This window comes from Chaetura pelagica, unplaced genomic scaffold (assembly GCF_000747805.2).
Source record: "Chaetura pelagica isolate M959 unplaced genomic scaffold, ChaPel_1.0 scaffold681, whole genome shotgun sequence".
Taxonomy (NCBI): Eukaryota; Metazoa; Chordata; class Aves; order Apodiformes; family Apodidae; genus Chaetura; species Chaetura pelagica.
In genome coordinates this window covers 78,947-100,596 of record NW_009951983.1, presented here as the reverse complement: position 1 = coordinate 100,596, position 21,650 = coordinate 78,947, and the positions used below count along the sequence as shown (strand labels likewise).

Genomic DNA, 21,650 nt, shown 5'->3' with positions numbered 1-21,650 from the left:
CTTGGCTGTGCTGAACTTCACATGGGCTGGAACAAAAGAAGGAGAAAAAAGGGTCACAGGTGTGACCCCCAGGTGGGGATAAATGACTCCAAATTGACCAAATGAAGGATATTCCATCCCAAAAAACCCCACACCCTCAGTTCCTCAGTGCTGGAGACTGGGCTGATGGTGTTGGGTCCTTCTGGTGGGGGGAATTCTGGTGGCAATGGTTGCTCTCCAGGACAAAAGATGCTCTTTCTTGCAGGTTCACTGCTCAAAGATGTTCTCCAAACAGACCTCAGGAGGCTGCCATGGAATGTCCTCCCAGTCCAGTGGATGCCACAGTGGGGGCTCAAGCTGCCATGGGGGCATGATGGGAGGTGGAGGTGGTGGTGGATGGTCTAGTGGTGGGATGGGAGGAGGATCCAGTGGTGGGTCTTCAGGATCAAAGATCATCATTGGAGGCGGAGGAGGTGGGGGAGGGGGATCCTCTGGATGCTGTGGTGGGGGATCCAGTGGTGGGATGGGAGGAGGATCCAGTGGTGGGTCTTCAGGATCAAAGATCATCATTGGAGGCGGAGGAGGTGGGGGAGGGGGATCCTCTGGATGCTGTGGTGGGGGATCCAGTGGTGGGATGGGAGGAGGATCCAGTGGTGGGTCTTCAGGATCAAAGATCATCATTGGAGGCGGAGGAGGTGGGGGAGGGGGATCCTCTGGATGCTGTGGTGGGGGATCCAGTGGTGGGATGGGAGGAGGATCCAGTGGTGGGTCTTCAGGATCAAAGATCATCATTGGAGGCGGAGGAGGTGGGGGAGGGGGATCCTCTGGATGCTGTGGTGGGGGATCCAGTGGTGGGATGGGAGGAGGATCCAGTGGTGGGTCTTCAGGATCAAAGATCATCATTGGAGGCGGAGGAGGTGGGGGAGGGGGATCCTCTGGATGCTGTGGTGGGGGATCCAGTGGTGGGATGGGAGGAGGATCCAGTGGTGGGTCTTCAGGATCAAAGATCATCATTGGAGGCGGAGGAGGTGGGGGAGGGGGATCCTCTGGATGCTGTGGTGGGGGATCCAGTGGTGGGATGGGAGGAGGATCCAGTGGTGGGTCTTCAGGATCAAAGATCATCATTGGAGGCGGAGGAGGTGGGGGAGGGGGATCCTCTGGATGCTGTGGTGGGGGATCCAGTGGTGGGATGGGAGGAGGATCCAGTGGTGGGTCTTCAGGATCAAAGATCATCATTGGAGGCGGAGGAGGTGGGGGAGGGGGATCCTCTGGATGCTGTGGTGGGGGATCCAGTGGTGGGATGGGAGGAGGATCCAGTGGTGGGTCTTCAGGATCAAAGATCATCATTGGAGGCGGAGGAGGTGGGGGAGGGGGATCCTCTGGATGCTGTGGTGGGGGATCCAGTGGTGGGATGGGAGGAGGATCCAGTGGTGGGGCTTGGGGATCAAAGGGCATGATGGGAGGTGGTGGTGGATCCAGTGGTGGAATGGGAGGAGGATCTAGTGGTGGGTCTTGGGGATCAAAGAGCATCATGGGAGGTGGAGGTGGTGGTGGATGGTCTAGTGGTGGGATGGGAGGAGGATCCAGTGGTGGATTTTGGGGATCAAAGAGCATCATGGGAGGTGGAGGTGGTGGTGGATGGTCTAGTGGTGGGATGGGAGGAGGATCCAGTGGTGGATTTTGGGGATCAAAGAGCATCATGGGAGGTGGAGGTGGTGGTGGATGGTCTAGTGGTGGGATGGGAGGAGGATCCAGTGGTGGATTTTGGGGATCAAAGAGCATCATGGGAGGTGGAGGTGGTGGTGGATGGTCTAGTGGTGGGATGGGAGGAGGATCTAGTGGTGGGTCTTGGGGATCAAAGGGCATCATGTGAGGTGGAGGAGATGGAGGAGGTGGAGGATCCTCTGGGTGCTGCGGTGGAGGCTCCGGTGGTGGCAGCGGTGGCTCCTCAGGCCATGCAATCATCATCAGCTCTGGAGGGGGCACTGGAGGGTCCATGCAGCACAAATGCCCCATCAGCATTCCCCACATCAAGTCCCATCAGACCAAGCAGACCTGCCACTGGTCCCCCTGCCACAAGTGACAGCCCCACGTGGCCCTGGCACTCAGAAGAACAGCCCTGCTTCTCTTCTCCAAGCTTGACTGTTTCCACCAACCTGTCCTCTGCCCTTCTCCTCCCTTGTGCCCCCCCTCCCCATGATGTGAACTTCCTGATGGCTCTTCTCACCTCCATGTGAAGGCAAATAAAAACCCCTGTGATCAGAAAGATCTGCTCTTGCCTGGTTGCTCTTCCCCCTTGTCAGCCCCTTGGTTGCTTCCAAAAGATCAATAATGCATCCAAGATCTTCAGCTCTGAAATCTTCAGCTGCAGTCCTGGAGGAGATTGATGTCAACAGCTCCTGCTTGAGAGAGACCTTGGTTCTCCAGCAGATGATCTGTGTCTCTCTTGCAAATAACATCCACCAAGGCTGCAACTTGAACCTGGGGAGCAGGTCCACCTCGGTTTCCCTTTCCCAGAGCAGCCCACACCCTGGGTCTCACTGCAGGGATGTCCAGTGCAGACACCAGGATCCTTTGGAGATGTAGTTGGGGGTTGATGTTCCCCATTTCTCTAGATCTTTCACAAAAAAAACCACCCATGAATTATGGTCACAAACCTTGAGTAGCATTTGTGCTGAAGTCCTCAACGGGGCCTCCTCAGGACAGGGGAGATGTCAAGTCTTGAATTCCATAAATGTTAAGCCAAGAGGCTCTTTTGTCCCTTTGCCACACACAAGTGGTTGGCAGGAATCCAAATTAGGAATAAAAGGGATCCTGGGCCATGCAAACGCTTGATGGATCATGGGTGATGGGACTTCTGCCTCTCATATCAAAACTGGGAAGTTCCTCCTACCCCAGCAGCTCCTTCCCCATGTCCCAGGCTGCCAGGGTTGCTGTGCACCAAGGAAGCTGCTGGGAGGAAGGATCGTAGGGTCTGGCCAAGGTTTTTCTCTCCCTCCCACCCACGCTCACCGAGGGACCATCCCCAAGGATTTTGTGTTGGTGGGGCTGGAAGGTGACGTGACCTGTTGGCCCATCTGTGGTGATTGGGCTGCAGGGCAGCCCGGGCAAAGCATCAGGAAACAGGCAGCGTGGCCCAAATCGGGGGCAGTGTCCACCATGAAGCCTCTTGTATCCACCCAACAAGGTGTCAAAGCTGCTCTTTAACCTGGGGGGTTGTGCCATGTCCACCTCCCAGAAGCTGTGGCTGATCTTCCTCCATGGCAGGTCCCACACCCATGTGTGCTGCAGGGTCAGACCAGCAGGGTCCAGCCTCGGGGTCTCCTCACACCACCCCTTGCAGGAGCACCTCTCACCACCCCTGCTGAGACCCTCCTCAGCCTTTCCTCACACCCAGGTCCCCATGACCACATGTTCCTGTGGGATCTACTGTAGGTGATCCTGCTCTAGCAGGGGTGTTGGACTAGACATTCCTCAGAGGTCCCTTCCAACCCTGACCACTCTATGAGCTGCAGATCCCAGGTGCCCCTTGGGGCAAGTCCCTGCAGATTAAAACCATGGAGGGATCAGGGTGTCCTGGTGCTCAGCAGCACCATGTCCAAGCTTCATGGGTGAGAGCCAGAGCTGCAGAAAGACCTTAGATTTGGTGCTGGGAGCAGAGCTCAGGCTGCTGGAGGGAGTCCAAGGCAATAATGAAGGAAGCCCCTGCACCCACCTTCCTGGTGCTCCTGTCCCATTCCAAAGGAGCTGTGTGCAAGCTCCAAATTATCTTCATAGAAACATGAGATGGTTTGGGCTGGAAGGGACCTTAAAGATCATCTAGATCCAACCCCCTGCACGGGCAGGGACACCTCCCACCAGCCCAGGCTGCTCCAAGCCCCATCCAACCTGCCCTTCAACACCCCCAGGGATGGGGCAGACACAGCTTCCCTGGTCAACCTGTTTCAGGGTCTCACCACCCTCAGAGTGAAGAATTTCTTCCTCATGTCCAACCTCAATCTCCCTCCTCCAGTTTTAATCCATTCCCCCTTGTCTTCTCACTGCCTTGTCAAAAGTCCCTCCCCAGCTTCCCTGCAGATGGTGACAGGGCTGGGCCTGCTGCTGTCACCCATCCTCTTGGCTAAACCCCCCCAATTATGTTGCCCTCTGCTCATGTCCCGTGGGTGCTGTTGTCAACCTCCAAGCACGTGTGACACAGGGACAGGGTGAAGCTGCAGAGCTGAGCAGGCAGCACTGCCATGACTGCCCTGACCAATTGTCACGCTGCAGCAGGTCCAACACCCAGGTCCTCCTCAGCCTCCAGTGTGGGGGGGCTGCTCCGTGAAGCAGGACCCTCAGAAAATGGGCCCTGTTGAAGCAGAAGAAATGGTTCATGTCTTAAGAGTTCCAGGGTTGGGTCTTGATGGTCTTCAAATGCGCCTCTATGAACAGAAAGGTGTTGAGGTCTCCCCACCACAGCCTGATGGTCAGGACCCCTGGGAAGCTGGAGCTGAGGACAAACCTCTCTGCTTAGTCATGGAATTGTAGGATGGTTTCGGTTGGTGGGGACCTTAATGATCATCTAGTTCCAACGCCCTGCATGGGCAGGGACACCTCCCACTGGATCAAGTTGCTAAATCCAGCAGGAGCCTCCACCTTGGGCTCCCAAAGGGTGAGGTACGTGTCCCCCACGCCTCTGTCACCCTCATGGGGCCTTTGGAAATGGGTCTGGTTTGATGTGCTCCAAAGTGGTGCACTGCCCCTTCAGAGGTGGAACCTCTGGCCTGCTGGGCACATGGTTGCCTTTCCCTAGATGTGCTCCTGCTCCCCATCCAGCTCCTCAGTCCTTGAGGAAACCTCTTTCCCCCAAAACTCCCTGGGACTCTGCTCCAGCAGATCCTTCACCCTTGTCCTTCCACCAGGCTCCAGCCCAAACTCTCTCCAAAGTCCCTCAGCATCTACTCCACCTCCACTCTCTGCTGAGCACCTGAGAAGTTTCAGCCCTGCAGAAAAGCCTTGTGGATCCCCAAGGTGGATCCTCCAGGAGCCGTTTGCCCCCAACATTCCAGAGCAAGACTCCCGGAAATTAATTATTAAGTAGAATTAACAGCTCCTCTGCAGAACCTGATTGAACCATCTCCTTCCTATCACCTCTGCTGCAAGTGAGTCAAAGGAGGAGGCATCTGAGGCCACGGTCAGCCAGTAGATCTTTCTGCATTCCTTGGGGTGTCTCACTTCCCTCAAGAGCAGAACACACAGAGGATAAAAGCTCCCCAAGGCAGAGGCTCCTCATTCTCCTGCCACCGAGCCCTGGGCACCCTTCCAGTTGAGCTGCAGGTAAGACCCTTCACAAGGGACCTTTTTGAACCCTTCCCCAGACAGGTGGCTCCACCAACAGATCTCTGAGGGTGCTTTGAATGAGGGAAACATCAGATGGGCTTCTCCAGGATCCAGTGTGACGTGCCAAGGAGACACCAGACGCCTTCCTTGCAGGAGGAGCTGTCGCTGATGTTCTGAGGGCACAAAACCAAGGCTGGACATCCAGATGCTCCAGTGTCAGGGGCCTGTAAATTCAGGAGGATCTCAGCTTTATAGACCAGTGGCTCTGAGCTCATCAGGCCATGTGTGCAGAGCTCCAGAGGGACCCTCAGAGCTCCTGCATGCAGAGATTTCCTGGGGCTCTTTTGATCTGCAGACCCTGGAGCTTTTCCTTGCAGAAATTTCCTGCTGCAGGTCCTTCCTGCAGGGCTGCAGAAGATGGAGCAGATGGGGGGTTTCCAGGGTTCTGCTCCATGTTGGTTTGCTGGGCAGGTCCAGCAGCATCTGAAAGGGGCTCCTCTCTGACAGCATTTTCTCTTGCAGGTTGACTTCTCAAAGATGTGCTCCAGAAACACCTCCAGAGGCTGCTATGGAATGTCCTCCCAGTCCAGTGGATGCCACAGTGGGGGCTCCTGCTGCCATGGGGGCAGCTCCTCTGGCCACCAGGCACAGGGCTCCTCCTGCTGTGGGGGCTCCAGCTCAGGCAGCTGGGGTGGGGGCAGCAGTGGCACTGGCAAGATCATCATCAGCTCTGGTGGTGGAGGAAGTGGATCCTGCTGTGGTGGTGGATCCAGTGGTGGCATGGGAGGAGGATCTAGTGGGGGATCTTGGGGATCAAAGAGCATCATTGGAGGTGGAAGCAGTGGAGGGTCCTCTGGGTGCTGTGGTGGGGGATCTAGTGGTGGCATAGGAGGAGGATCCAGTGGTGGGTCTTGGGGATCAAAGAGCATCATTGGAGGTGGAAGCAGTGGAGGGGCCTCTGGGTGCTGTGGTGGGAGCTCCAGTGGTGGCATGGGAGGAGGATCTAGTGGGCGATCTTGGGGATCAAAGAGCATCATTGGAGGTGGAAGCAGTGGAGGGGCCTCTGGGTGCTGTGGTGGGAGCTCCAGTGGTGGCATGGGAGGAGGATCTAGTGGGCGATCTTGGGGATCAAAGAGCATCATTGGAGGTGGAAGCAGTGGAGGGGCCTCTGGGTGCTGTGGTGGGAGCTCCAGTGGTGGCATGGGAGGAGGATCTAGTGGGCGATCTTGGGGATCAAAGAGCATCATTGGAGGTGGAAGCAGTGGAGGGGCCTCTGGGTGCTGTGGTGGGAGCTCCAGTGGTGGCATGGGAGGAGGATCTAGTGGGCGATCTTGGGGATCAAAGAGCATCATTGGAGGTGGAAGCAGTGGAGGCTCATCTGGGTGCTGTAGTGGGGGATCAGGTGGTGGCATGGGAGGAGGATCCAGTGGTGGGTCTTCAGGAGGCCAGATCATCATTGGAGGTGGAAGCAGCGGAGGATCCTCTGGGTGCTGCGGTGGGGGATCCAGTAGTGGATCTTCAGGATCAAAGATCATCATTGGAGGTGGAAGCAGTGGAGGCTCATCTGGATGCTGTGGTGGGGGATCAGGTGGTGGCATGGGAGGAGGATCCAGTGGTGGATCTTGGGGATCAAAGATCATAACGAAGCAGTGGAGGCTCATCTGGATGCTGTGGTGGGGGATCAGGTGGTGGCATGGGAGGAGGATCCAGTGGTGGGTCTTCAGGAGGCCAGATCATCATTGGAGGTGGAAGCAGTGGAGGATCCTCTGGGTGCTGCGGTGGAGGCTCCGGTGGTGGCAGCGGTGGCTCCTCAGGCCATGCAATCATCATCAGCTCTGGAGGGGGCACTGGAGGGGCCATGCAGCACAAATGCCCCATCAGCATTCCCCACATCAAGTCCCATCAGACCAAGCAGACCTGCCACTGGTCCCCCTGCCACCAGAAGTAACAGCCCCACGTGGCCCTGGCACTCAGCAGAAGCAGCCCTGTCTCAGCCATGTCACCTTCTCCCCCCCAGACCTGCCTCTCCCTGACCCTGTCTCCTCAGCATGTCCTCTTCTCCTCCCTTGATCCACTGCTGTGCTGAGGACTCCAGGATTTCCAGCCTGGTGCCCACCTGCTGCTGTTGGGTGGCCTTTGCTAAGGCTCTGCAGCTCCTCCAAAGATCACATTATCTACTCAATAAATGTCCTAATATCTCAAATTTGCCTTTTTTTTTTGGCTGTTTGTTCTGAATTGTATTCTCAACCAGCATCCTCTGGTCTTGGAAGCTAGAATTCTATCTGAGATGTCTCACTCCTCTCTGTAAAGAGTCATAGACTCATGGAATGGTTTGGGTTGGAAGGGACCTTAAAGACCATCTAGCTCCAGTTAGATGCAGACCCCAGCTTTGCAGACCCCACAGCAGCCCCACTCAGAGGGTAAATTTCACCCCTTGGGTCAACGAAGCAGAAGGAAACCACAAGCCCAGCAGGGAGCCCCTCAGGCAGCTCAACCCACTCCAAAACGTTCCTCCAGGCCTTCATCCCTCCTTGCCCAACCCGTGGAAACCTCCTTTGAAGTGCTGAGGGCAGCACCACCACCCCTTTCTGCCTGTAGATGTGGCCTTTTGCCAAAGCTGAAACTCAGTGTCCCCAGGGCAGCCTTGCTCAGAGCTGAGCAGACTTGCAGGACTTGGGCTGAGCTGGAGGACCTCAGGCTGCAAGGTGGACACCATGATGGGCAGCACTGCTGGCATGGCCACAGCAGCTCTCTGCAGCCGTGTCCCTGGTGCTTGGTGTTCTCTCCAAGCCAGAGGAAGGATGTCCTGTGTCCAGTTCTGGAGCCCCCAACACGGGAAGGACATAGAGCTCTTGGAGGGAGACCAGAGGAGACCATGGAGATGATCCCAGGGCTGGAGCAGCTCTGGAGCCAGGCTGGGAGAGTTGGGGTGTTGAGCCTGGAGAGGAGAAGGCTCCAGGGAGACCTTAGAGCAGCTTCCAGGGCCTGAAGAGGCTCCAGGAAAGCTGGGAAGGGTCTTCTCACCACGGTGTGAGAGGACAACAGGCAATGGTTTTAAGCTGGAAGAGGGAGATTTAGGTTGGACATGAAGAAGAAATTCTGGAGTGTGAGGGTGGTGAGACACAAGATCATGTTGCCCTAGGAGGTTGTGGCCCCTAAGCTTTCTTGGAGCATCTCTTGCAAAATACCTCAGCTGGGTACTTCACTGTTGATGACCACCTAGTTTGATGCAAATGTCTTCCTCAGGAAACCTCCCACTGGAGACACCAGTAAGATGCTGGAGGGATCCACCTGCTGTGTGACCACCAGATGCTTTCTGAGCATTTGCCTTCCAGGTACCCAGAGCACCTCCTGGGTATCCAGGACATCTTCTGGGTACACACTGACCATCTCCTGGTTTCCCACTGATCCCACCCACCCTTCCAGCCATGTCACTAGCACTGCTACACCACTGAACCACAGCCTCCCTGCCAGTTTGCTGTGGTGGGTCTTCAGGATCAAAGAGCATGATGGAAGATGGAGGTAGTGAAGGTTCCTCTGGATGCTGCAGGGGGGCTCTTCAGGCTAAAGGATGGGAGGAGGTTACAGCTGTGGCAGTGGGGGATCTGGCCAGAAGTAGTGGAGGAGGTTGTTCAACTGGATACTATGGTGGGGGGTCTAGTGGTGGCATGGGAGGAAGATCTGGTGGTGGGTCTTCAGGAGCAAAGGTCATAAGTGGAGGTGGAGGTAGTGGGGGATCCTCTGGATGTTGTTATGGAGGATCCAGCTTTAACATGGGAGGAGGATCCAGTGGTGGCAGTGGGGGATCTGACCAGAAGATCATGATTAGCTCAGGTGGTGGAGGAGGTGGCTCATCTGGATGCTGCAGGACCCGGCCACCACCACCCTCTGCCCCACGCTGGTTAATCCTCTTGCTCAGCAGGCCCCTACACCCACACTCCCACCCACCTTCCCTGTTCTCCTCCAGCATTGCCACCTCCCTGGGGACCAAATGGGTCCTCTGTAGCTCAGGACAGGAGGACAGGAACAGGACCATTAAGCAGGAGCAGCAATTAGCGCCACCAGCAACTCAACCAGCAGCTTGAAGGAAAGATATTGATCAGATGTCATGAGTCAAAGCACCCACTGAAATCAGAGCTTGATTGGTAAGTAAATCCCTGCCATTCCTTAGGGTGTCTCACTTCCCATATATGTTAAATGCCATATAAAGGTTCCTGTCTGGGAAAGCTCCTCGTTCAGTTGACTTTTATCTCCAAAATGTGTTTCAGATGGATGAAGAGGGTAAGTCCTGCTCTTTTCTGACACTTAATTGTTTCAGATTCCTGGGAGTGGGAGACAACTTGAGTTGAGATCTTGACACCTGCTTGCAGCTCTGCCCAGGATGCCTAAGAATCCATGGCAAAGTTCTCAGGATCCAAAGGGAGGTGTCCCTGCCCATGGGTGGGACTGAATGATCTTTAGATCATGGAACTGTCTGGGTTGGATGGGACCTTAGAGACCACCCAGATGGTCTTTGAGGTGGCTGCTCCATCCCTGGAAGGCTGGATGGAGCTTGGAGCAACCTGATCAAGTGGGAGGCATCCCTGCCCATGGCAGGGGGGTGAGACTGGATGATCTTTAAGGTCCTTTCCAACCCAAATGAGTCTGTGACTCTGTGACCTCCAGGGCTGTGCCAATCACCTTATGTAAAAGACCTTCTGGGATGCTACACAACGATTGCAAGAACACAACCAGCAGTGTCATCTTGCATGGACACTTAGATCCACCAGCCTTGCCTCGGTTGAAAACCAGCAGCCAGGATGAGACCTTTGGTGCTCTCACAGCTCTGTGGTCACAGTCAGGACGACGAGCAGGGAGAAGCACAGCAGTGATGAGGTGTTTAAAGGATGTATTTCAGCTTTCCATTCCCTGGAAATAAACCCTGGAGATAAGAAAGAGAAAAGCTCTCCCAGGAGGAGACAAAATGCTCTCACATTAGAAGAGCAGCTGGGCAGTGCCCTGCTCTGAGGTGTTGACTTTCTGACCCCACCACTGGTCACCTCCCACCTGCTGTGGGGCATCAAAGAGGCAAAAATAAGTGCAGGTTTGAGTGGTTTTTCCCCTTTCAGATTTATCAGTGGCTCAGCAGGAGGTGTCCCCGCCGGAACAGGGGCTTCAACCATGAGATCTTCTCCCACCACAGAGGAGGCAGAAGTGGCAACATCCACGGACGTGGCTCCTTCTTCTGTGATGGAGAAGGCTCAGTCATCTACGACCGAGGACCTTCCCCCTATTGGCCATCATCATCTACCTGGGACATCACAGGGAGGTACAGCTGTGGAGGTGATGGGTCTGTTGTCATCACCAGCCGTGACAGCGAGGGGACAACTTCCTGGGGCATTAGTGGGGGGACAGTCCCAACCTATGGCACTGGGCATGGAATGGGGAGCAGTGAGGACTCAGGGGGTGGTGGAGGATCCAGCTACCATGGTGGGATACGCTACGATGTGTCACCAAGAGAAAGTGCTTTGCCAACGTGTCGGGGAGGTGGTGGGGCAGGGTGGTACAGCGGGGGGTCGGGCTACGGCACCGGGGGGTACTCGTGCCCAGAGTTCAGCTCTGGAGGTGCTGGATCCTCCCAAGACATGCAGCAGAAATGCCCCGTGGTCATTCCCAACATCGAGCCCCAGCAGAGCAAGAAGACCAGCCAGTGGCCCCTCAGTGAGAAGAAGTGACTGACCCAGCAGCTCAAGGGGAAGTGCTCTGGATGTGCCCCAGAGGGGCTTCTCCCCAGCTGTGTCACTATGGCCAAGGAGCACTGGGTTCCTCACCTTGGGCTGTGCCAGCAACTCTGGTGCCAGCACTGCTGGGGAAAGAGATTTGTCCCTCAGTCGTGGGAAAAGCTCCTCCTCTCCAGCTCCTTTTGCTCCTGGGTTGGAAAATAAAACCTCCAAGTCTGTGGGATATCCCAGTATCTGAATGATTCCTTTCATTCCCGGCTCCTTCACTCCAAAGGAGTCTACTCCACATCACAAGATTCACCTTCCAACATTCTGAATGTCTATTTTACACCCACTTAATATTTCATTGAATAGAATAAAAAGAGATTGTTTTTTAACAGCAAGGGAAGGGGTGTTTTGTTTTGGTCATTCTGCTCTTGCTGAAGTCAGAGCTCCCCCCACGCTGCTCCCACCAAATGGGAACCTTCAGACCCTCTGCCCAGACCCTCTGCATGGGCACAAGTCCCAGGCTCTGGGACCTGCAGTGAGGAGATAGGGAAAAAATCCAGGTGATTTCCGACTGATTATTTACAACGTGACCTCAGGAGCACAAGGCTGTTTACCTGGAAACAATTACACACCAGGCTCCCTGTCCCAGGGAGATTGCAGGGGATGTTGTAAGTCAGGGCACGTCAATCTTGGCCTTGCACCATGAGGCAACTCAACCCAGCTCATTGGCTGCTCCACCTCAACCTGCTTCGTGGCATTTTGGGGAGGTCCTGGCCCTAAATTAGGCCCAGGGAGATGGTTCCTCTGTGCTGATGGGACAGCACAGGGGTGGCTTGAACATCTAGGTGGCATTTGGCAAACATTTGGTCATTTGGGACTGTTCTCTGGGGGGTTTTTGACTCCTCCATATGTTGGAAAGGAAGGAAACAACCACCCATAGGTCTGTGCCCATTTAAATGGGAGATAAAAGTACATCAAATTATATTGTAGAAAATTTTTTGCCCTTGCTGCTTTCCCCCCCTGCAGGGATTTTGACCCTTTCAGCTCAGTAAAAAGCCAGAAAACCTGACCTTGATGTTCATAAAACACCACAGGTCACAAAACCCAAACCCTCTGAGCTCCAATCCCAGCTTCAGTGTCACATCGAGTACCCTATACACTGGGAAATGTTGCAAGACTGTGGGGCAGGGAACATTCCACAGGGTTTTGTCATGAGCCACATGAAATTCCATTCTAAAATTAGACAGCCTTATCAATTATTTGCATCTCCTTATGTTTCTAAAATCTACCACTTCATGATTGATTTCTGTTCTTTTTCCCTGCTCCATCTGATAGTGTCAAAGGCAGCAGAAAACCTCAGAAATCTCAAACAACTCCCAGGAGACTTCCAGAATATCAATTAAAGTCAGGGATATTCAAAAACTTCTTGCTCACCCAACCAACTGACCAAAAACCAGCCCAGAATTTCTATCCCCAGAAAAAAAAAAATAATAAAATAAATTAATTAAAAGTACATTTATTATTGACTTTCCCACCTGGCTGGTTCTTTGAGGTTTGCATCAAAGAGGAGACCACAAGCTTAGATGTTACCAGAGCTGGATAATATTTTAAGTCATAGAACGTGGAACAGTTTGGGTTGGAAAGGACCTTAAAGATCATTAAGGTCCAACCCCCTGCATGAGCAGGGACACCTCCCAGCAGCCCAGGCTGCTCCAAGCTCCATCCAGCCTGCCCTTGGACACTTCCAGGGATGGGGCAGCCACAGCTTCTCTAGGCAACCTGGCCCAGGGTCTCATCACCCTCAGAAGGAAGAATTTCTTCCTAATGTCTAATCTAAGTCTCTCCTCCTCAAATTTTAATCCATTCCCCTTCCCCAAAGTCCCTCCCCCCCAGCTTAATTGCAAATAAATGTGAATATATAAAATATTATATGAAATAGTTAAAAGATACAAGTATACATATATATCATGTATTACATAAAACCATCATGGGATGGTTTGGGTTGGAAGGGACCTTAAAGATCATCTAGATCCAATCCCCCCTGCATGGGCAGGGACACCTCCCACCAGCCCAGGTTGCCCAGAGCAGTGTAAATATAAAATAAATCTATAATATATATAAATATATAATATACAGAATAGACCCAGGCTGAAAGAAGGATGTTCTTGCATCCAGAGCTTGAACATGAGGAGCTGGGACCTTGACCTAGAGCCTTTCTGTGCCCACTGGAGGGGCTGTGGCTCCCCCTGGCATGAGGCTGGAGCAGGGGGAGGGTTCTACACCCAGACCTAAACCAGGAGTTTCCTCCCTGCTGGTTGTGCAAGAGGGGAAGAACGAGTCATCCCTGATGGCTGAGGAGCTGAGATAATCTAGGACTCAGGTCCAGGAGCATGTTGGAGCTTGCAGGAGCTGTGGCCCCCCTGGCTGGGGCTGTTTGTAAACAGGCAGGTGGAGCAGCAAACACCAGCCTGGCTGTGTGATGAAAGTCCCTGCCTGGAGCCTCTGGAGAGAAACTCAATGTGGTTTTGGAGATAGTAAAGTAGGAGCCAACCCTCTGCTTCTGGTCTTGTGTCCATCTCTGCCCAGCAAACCTTGTGTTGGCAGAGGGAATTAAGAAACAAAATGAGTAAAAATGCAGAGAGGGCCCTTTTGAAACACTCGACTGGAAGGGGGATCACTGGGGAAGGTCCAGCAAGGCCCCATGAAAAATGAACTGGAAGATGGGAGATTGAGGTTGGACATGAAGAGGGAATTCTGGAGTGTGAGGAGACCCTGGAATACGTTGCCCAGGGAAGCTGTGGCTGCCCCATCCCTGGAAGTGTCCAAGGGCAGGTTGGATGGGGCTTGGAGCAGCCTGGGCTGGTGGGAGGTGTCCCTGCCCATGCAGGGGGTAGGATCTAGATGATCTTGAAGGTCCCTCCAACCCAACCCATCCCATGGTTCCATGATGATTCTATAGAATTGCAGATCAAGAGATTCACAGGAGGGAAAAGGAGCAGCTGGGGCTGTTGCAAAGAGGTGGTTGCAGAACAGATTGCAGCAGGGCTGGGTGAGCACCCCAGGCTTGCTCTGCCCCCAGGGTGCACCCATCCTGTCCCAGGGAAGAACTGGATGAGCTCGAGGTGTGGGGTGAGCTGGGGTACATGGTCCTTGAGCTCGAGCTTTACTCACAGCTTACTCAGGACTGCAAGGTTTGCTCAAGCAGCTCCTGTAGGCAGGTGGTTCCCAGCCCAGCCAATGGCTGCTTCAGAGGCAGGGAAACGTACAAGAATGAATTAAAATATCTTTTAAAAATAGATTTAAAATAAAATATTAGAAAAACAGAGGGAGGGGGTTGGGGGGGGGGAAGAAAAAAGGCAATTCTCTTTGGGGCTTTTTTGCTGTCGGGCCAGGAAAAATATCAGCGATGAAAATTAGTGGTAATTATGTCAATATCAGTGAAATGGCCATGAAATCAGATGTGAGGTAGATGGACACAGGTAGAGAAGTCACACTGTATTTTTGGGGTGTTCCCAGGCATAAGCCAAGCCTTCCCCAAGTGGCCTGTACCACTACCTGGCTCTGACAGCTCCTGTTCCAGCCCTGACTCTGGGAACCTGCCACATTTGTCCCAGGCTTCATCACCCTGGTTTTATCACTCTGGGAAGTGCTACAGACAGAGGAGATGGAGAGGGGGCCCTCAGCTGCCAAGCTGGCATCTGCAGATGTCTGACAGGATGAAGACAACCCTAAAGATGCTTTCAGAGGAAGGGTGATGAGAACATCCTAAAAAGTTCCCATTTTTTATGTCAAGGACCTGGAAGCGGCGGGTTTTGTCTGTCGCACGAGACCTCAGTCAAGAGCAGTTAGAGGTGACAGGGCAGCTCCTCCCTGCCACGCTTTGGGGTGAGGGGTTCCAGGAGGATAGAAACCCCGAAAAGCACCACCTTTGCCATCCATTTTGCAACAGAAAACTCAGCCTGGCAGGATGGTGAGACAGTCAGGCCGCCCACACGGTTTTCACTCCTGGTGCGTTACAACCTGCGTGGGGCAGGGTGGCAATTAAAGCTGTGTAACACAAGGAAGACAATCTACTCCATGACAAGTCAATCCAAGAAATGGGGTTGAATAAGCTTTTGAAGGTGGTGCATAATTAGAGGTGGGGCTGTTTTGTAAATACGTTGGTCATTTTTCCCCAGGGGTTGATTGCATTTTCAGGAAGAGACTTAGGAACTGTATAAAAGTTCTCGGGTGGGAGAGCAGCTCATTCACTCAGCTCCACTTCTTCTTCAGAGCCTTCACAGCCAAGGTAAGTTGCTACTACATCACTACATTTCCTTCCTGAGAACAGTTTCTGGACTGAGCTGATTTATGATCTTCCAAAGATGGGTCTGTCTGCAGGGGGCTGGGATTCCCAAGAGCCAAGTTCTTTCCTTGGTGGTTGGGACCATTTTGTGCTACCAAAATTAGTCTCAAGACCAATGCCAAGAAAGCAAAATTGATTAGTCTTGGCATATGTAGATGTTTTGGGAATATTTCAGTGCTCAAGTTTCCTGGTTTCCCAAGGACAAACTGGAAAGGAAAAAGGAGAGTTGGGAATGAATGGGATTTGGGTTGATGGTTGGACGTGGTGATCTTAGAGGTCTTTTCAACTGTGATAATTCTGTGGTTTGATAAGAAACCTTGGGTTTAAAGTGGAAATTTAATTGCACTTGTGAGCCTGACTCCTTTACTAAGCTCCTTTGGAAAATGTAAATCTTCAGGAGCTGTAAGAATTCAGCTTGAAGAACTAGAGGGAAGACCTGAGAAGGAAGATTTCAAGTAGGAGAGGAAGGAGTAGCATGAAGAGAATTTGGCTCAGCTGTTGGTGTCCTGGGTGTCTTCAGCCTCCTGGAAATCTCAGCTCTGCTCAGAAGGGGTTTAGATGAGCACCCAGGATTTTCCTCATGCCTCAGGAAATCGGGCACTGACCAGCCAAGGGTCTGCAGGTTGTGGAGGCAGGAGAGGACACAAGGAAGGCAGAGGAATCTCTTCATTTGGAGCATTTTTTGAATTTTGTGTTTTGCTGAGGCTCTAACACAGTCCTGGCTGTGAATCCACCAGCTGGGCCAGGCCCCTCCAGGCTGCAGGTTTTTCAGGCCCTTGCCAAGATGCCTCTGGCTGGTGCTGGACACCCTGACAGGCCAGGGGGCATCAGCTGCTCCATTACCCACCCTGAGACATCCCCAGGGTGCCCTGCATGGATGCTGGTGGAAGGCAGCAAGGGAGGGCAGGGAAATGGCTCCTGGAGACCAGCAGAAATGGAGATCAGGGCTTCTGGGAGGTGTTGAGATGGTTTGGGCTGACCCAGCACTGTGGGAATGAAGCCCCACGCTGGGGAAATGGGACAGACAGACTGACAGACACATTCTGGTGAGGCTCCTGAGGACACCCAGGAAATCTGAACAGAAAGCAGAGGGGGGGGAAGGACTCTGCCCTCCATGCACCTAACTCCAAAGGTCTCTCCTTGCCAGGGGTTGCTGCTCCAGCTGCACAATGTGCTCCCGTGCAGACAGAGGCTGCCACAGCACCGAGAGCTCCTCCTGCCACAGCGGAGGCTCCTCCTGCCACGACAGCGAGAGGTCCTGCCACGGCTCCGAGGGCATCGTCTGCCACGAAGTCAATGCTGTGCAGGATGTGACCCCCGTGGTGGTTCTGTCCCCCCAGTGCCCCGTGGTGACAGGGCCCGGGCAGGCCCCTGTTCCCTGCCAGCAGCAGCAGCAGCAGATCAAGCAGCCAGTGCAGTGGCCCCAACAGCAGAAGTGAAGGGGACAAGCTGAGGGTCAGAGCACAACGTGGGGCTGCATCTCTCCCCTCCTCTCCATGAGATGCAACCCTGAGCTTGGGCAGGTCCTGCCCCTTCCCTACAGCACGTGTCACCTCTCCTCCCTCCTGACACAGCAAGTGGCATTAGCAAGGCAGAAATGTGATCTGCACAAGAATTTGAATCCATTGATTTCCCGCTTCTGTCTCCAGTAGCAAATATGTGATATTAAAACCTTCAAGCTCACTAAACATGTCGGTGTCCTGGTGTTTTTCCACCTTTACCTTCCTCCTTATCTTCATCCCCATTCCCAAGCCCAACTTGATTAATGAGAGCTGCTTTGCACAGCTCCCCCCCTTCCCACTGCACCCAGTGGCAGTTCCCCCAGCGCCCACACCTTGTGCCTCTGCCAGCCAAACCCAGACACTGGGGTGGAAACGCTGCCTGGGGTTGAAGGTGCAGATCAGCATCTCTCCCTAATCCCAACCCTTGGCTCTGGGACAACTGGCCCTGAGCCTCAGCCCCTCACAGGTGTATTTTGAAGGAGCTACAAGGGAAGCTTTGACTTTGGAATTCATTCAAGGCTGGGGAGCAGGAAAGGAGACTCCATCTAGGAAGTCTGGAAATCCCTGATCACCATAAACTATAAACAGTTGGGATGGAACCAGATGATCTCTAAGGTCCCTTCCAACTCAAACCATGGTTCCATACTTAATCTTCCTTCTAACCTGTTGCAAATAGGGAACTGTGGGGTGAGATGGGCACTTTGTGCAAGGCATCTCTGCCTTCTCTGAAAATCCCCATATTGCCCAGATAAAATACTGGTTGATGCCAAATCAAACTGTGTTTCAGGCCTGCACTGCAGCACTGAGCCCCACTGCCACCTCTCATCCTGCAACCCCAGACATGGCTGGGAAACAAGACCAAGATTGCCAAATAAAAAGATGAGGTTTAAGGGAACTTTTTCTCAGCAGAAAGCAGGAAAGTTTTGTTTCTTTTGCAGAAAAAAAAAGAAGGAATCAGATGGAAAAGTGGCCATAAAAACCAGCAGGTCTGTTAGATTCATCCCCAGGTTCTCCTCCAGCAAGGAGGCAGATTTGCTGCAGGGCTTTGTGAGAGCAGAGTTGTGTGTAATGTGCTAAATATTTAATTAGCAAAGGCTTTGCACTGAATCTCTGAAAGGAACAAGCAGCTTATGATTAGCACTTGTTTTATGATTCCTGTTAATTAAAATAACGAGGAGCAGTGTTCCCATGTGCCAGGAACATGATTGCAGGTGCAAGGAATGAAACCTCAGGGTGGGACCATGTGGTTGGGACGGTGCATGAAACCATTTGTGATGGCACCAAGGGTCCCTTGTCCCCTCAGGGACCCCTCTGCCAGTGCCAAAACTCATCCTGTGCCAAGCAGGAGGTTGAAACCCAGCCAGGCTGGAGGCTCCAGGCCAGGTTTGAGTGTGTGGGGAGGGGAGATAAAATCTCTCTTCACTCTTTCTAAGCAGTCCAAGTTTTCACCTACGCTCTGGGCTGAGCTGAAGCTCTGCAGGTTGGGTCATTCCTTTAAGGAGAGACTTAGGAAGAGCCCAAGGAGCAGAGCCAGCAAATCTCTCTTCCCCAGCTGGAGTTCTGCTACCTCAGCACGTGAGTCTGGGAAGAGGGTTGCAGATTTTTGAAAATTGTCCCCACCTTCCCCCTGCTCTGAAGGCCACAGGCTCAAGGATGCCTGGGCTGAGGACAACCTCTGCAGGGACATTTCTGGACAGTGCTTCTATCACAGCAGCAGGAGTGGGTGACAAACAACCCCCAAAAAACCATGATAAACCCAAGGCAAATATTGGAAAAGTGAGAAGCAAGAGGGCCCTGCACACAGGGCACGTTTCTCAGCACCAAACAAGGGTTGGGCAGGTGAGAGATTTATTCCAAACACTTGTATTTTATTGTTGTTTTCAATAATGAGATGTCATTTATCAATAAAATACAAGAAACATGCCCTAGAAAGCTTGGATCTCTTGCACTGTTGACAGGAAAAAAGCCACTTGGATTTAGGCAGAGCCAAGTAGGTAGACAAAGAGCTACAACCTACAGAGAAGGTTCCACAAATGTTCCCAATCATCAGCCAAGCCACCTACCTCAGTCAACACCAGGGGAGGGGTGGGAAGAAGTCAAGTCAAACTGGAGGGAATGGCTGGAAAATGGGGAATTTATAGAGCTGGAGGTTTCAGCAGTGAGACACTGCTGGAGAATGGGGGCTCTGCTCCCTCCTGGCCACAGCCAGCTCTTTGCTGCCCTTGGTTCCCAATATCCACATCTGACAAACTCCTATGATTTTTCCCATCTTCCATCTTTCACCTGGCAGCAGATTGAATCCCACACAGGATCAAAGATTCCTAAAGCTGCTGTTTAACTGCAGCTGAAGTAAAACTTGGCAGCAAAGTATTTACAGGTTCATTCTGTACATTGTGATACCCAAGCACATGGGTAATGGGCCTGGCTGAGGGATCCCAGTGAGTCAGCAGAGCAGCACCCAAAATCCATTGTGCCTGACGTCCAACCCTCCGTGCCATCCCAGTGTTGACACATTCTTGCCTTTATGGGACAAGAAAATGTAATTGCTGGGTGAGATGGGCCATGACCTGTACATAGACACGGAAAGAAGGACCCAAGTTCCTCTGTGATTCATGGGAAAAATCAGGCTCAGAAACATCTTCCACTACCACATGATGCTGGTTTGTTTATTTATTCTTCAGCTACATCCCTGTCCAATGTGTGTCTCCATGAGAGCTGCAGAGATGCCAGGGCTGAGGACTAGAAGCAGAACAGCAAGACCAGAGCTCCATCCCAGCTAACAGTCCAAGTATCACCTTCAGTCATTGTGAAATGGAAAGATCTCAGACCTTCCTCTGGAGGCAGGCACAAAGTCCACCCCAATTGCAAAAAAAATTCCAGAAAGTAAACTAAAGACAGTTTTTTCTTCTAAATGTTGGGGGGGGATTCAAGTATTGAAGTATTAAAACTGGATTAAACTGAGAGAGGGAGATTGAGGTTGGACATGAGGAGGGAATTCTTGGCCATGAGGGTGGGGAGAGCCTGGGCCAGGTTGCCCAGGGAAGCTGTGGCTGCCCCATCCCTGGGGGTGTTGAAGGGCAGGTTGGATGGGGCTTGGAGCAGCCTGGGCTGCTGGGAGGTGTCCCTGCCTGTGCAGGGGGTGGGATGAGCTTTAGCTCATGGAATGATTTAGGTTGGAAGGGATCTTGAAGACCACCTGGATGATCCCCTAGATGATCTTCAAGGTGCTTTTCCCATCCCTGGGAGTGTTGAAGGGCAGGTTGGATGGGGCTTGAAGCAGCCTGGGCTGGTGGGAGGTGTCCCTGCCCATGCAGGGGGTTGGATCTAGATGATCTTGAAGGTCCCTCCAACCCAAACCATCTCATGATTGTATGACATTCAATATTGGCCCAAAGATAATTGATAATTATGTCCAACATAAATCTCTCCCAATTTTAATCCACCCCCCTCATCCCATCCCTCCCTGCCCTTGTCCCAAGTCCCTCCCCAGCTTTCCTGGAGCCCCTTCAGGCACTGGAAGCTGCTCTAAGGTCTCCCTGGAGCCTTCTCTTCTCCACACTGAATCTCTCACTAAAATCCCCGGGGCCATCGGGCAATCAGGGTAGTGGTTGGACTCGATGATCTTGAAGGTCTTTTCCAACCAGCATGATACTGTGATACTGTAATTCAGCTGGATTATTCCTGCCCTTCACGTAATCCCCACGAGTTAACATTAGTCATTTTTCTTTCACATGGAGGAGTGATCACGTTTAGCTGTTGCTCCATGTGACCTCCACAGCTTAAGGAATTGCTACTTGGGAATTTCAAACATCTCTTCCTCTTGATACTTGGGGCCCGTGACCAGATCCATTAGTTTCTTGGCTTTTGGCGTCACTTGGTGTGAAATACCTTCCAATCTCCTTCATAGGGAGGTGAAGGAATTAAGAGCTCTATTAATAACCTATGGGACAATTAAATTGCTAAAAGCACAGTGCATCAAAGGGAAAAGGTCGGAAGCTGAATACATTGGATAGAAATGGGCTGGGATCTGTAATTAGGTTGCCAAGAGATGTCTCATGTCCCAGATAAACTTTTGGAAGAGTATAAAAGGTTTCTCAGCTCAGTTTCATTCATTGGCTTCTCTTCTCTTCTACATCTTCATCCCTGTTGCTGAAGGGGTAAGTCCAATTTGATTGGTTCTCGTGTTTCTTTATGAAAACTTGAGTTTCCTTCATACAGGCTTTGGTAGAGTTGGAGTGTGAGACTCACCCCTCACCTCTGGGCCATGGTCATGGCAGAGACCAAGTTCTTGCTGCCCACAAGAGCTGCTTTATTAAGGCAAATAAGTGGGATTTAGGCCTAGCAGGCAGATGCTCAAGGAGAACCAAAACAATAGAAATACTGGAAAATACAGAGAAAGGAGACTTGGAGGACTCTATGGAAAATAAGGCTTCAAAGTTTTTTAGTAGAAGGCACTGAAGGGCCTGGGGGTGAAAAAGGGCAATGGGTGTTTCATTTTTCTCTGAAAAGCAGATTGCAGGGGTTTAGTGGGGGGTATAAAACATCCCCCCAAAACCCAACCTGCATGGAAATCACTTTCTTAGCCCTGAAGAAGTCGAAATGAGGGAGAAAATGGGGCATTCCAGAGCAAATGAGAGAATGTAGGTATGCTTGGGTACCCAGGGGGCTGCTACACCAACGTGACTGTTCCTCTCCTCCCTGCAGCCGACACCCCAGAACCATGTGCTCCCGCGGGTCCTGCCACAGCCATGAGACCTCCTGCCACGGCTACCGGCCCCCCTGCCACGCCTTCGGACC

General features: G+C 52.6%; 2 protein-coding genes across 2 annotated transcripts; both read left to right on the top strand.

Moving 5' to 3' along the window:
• The first annotated feature begins 259 nt into the window (after nucleotides 1-259).
• On the top strand, nucleotides 260-7,246 carry LOC104392237 (loricrin-like). Its single transcript, XM_010001610.1, has 5 exons — nucleotides 260-335; nucleotides 555-1,445; nucleotides 6,131-6,496; nucleotides 6,761-6,886; nucleotides 7,002-7,246. The coding sequence occupies exons 1-5, from the start codon at nucleotides 260-262 to the stop codon at nucleotides 7,244-7,246; spliced, it is 1,704 nt and encodes a 567-aa protein (XP_009999912.1).
• Nucleotides 7,247-9,570: 2,324 nt separating this feature from the next.
• Nucleotides 9,571-11,012, top strand: LOC104392226 (loricrin-like). Its single transcript, XM_010001599.1, has 2 exons — nucleotides 9,571-9,579; nucleotides 10,407-11,012. Exons 1-2 carry the CDS (start codon nucleotides 9,571-9,573, stop codon nucleotides 11,010-11,012), a joined length of 615 nt encoding a protein of 204 aa, XP_009999901.1.
• The last annotated feature ends 10,638 nt before the right edge of the window (nucleotides 11,013-21,650 follow it).

Coding starts and splice junctions, on each gene's coding strand:
- LOC104392237 (XM_010001610.1), top strand. CDS start 260: ATGTTCTCCAAACAGACCTCAGGAGGCTGCCATGGAATGTCCTCCCAG. Junction 336..554: donor ATGCCACAGTGGGGGCTCAA/GCTGCCATGGGG, acceptor TCATCATTGGAG/GCGGAGGAGGTGGGGGAGGG. Junction 6,887..7,001: donor ATGCTGTGGTGGGGGATCAG/GTGGTGGCATGG, acceptor GCATGGGAGGAG/GATCCAGTGGTGGGTCTTCA.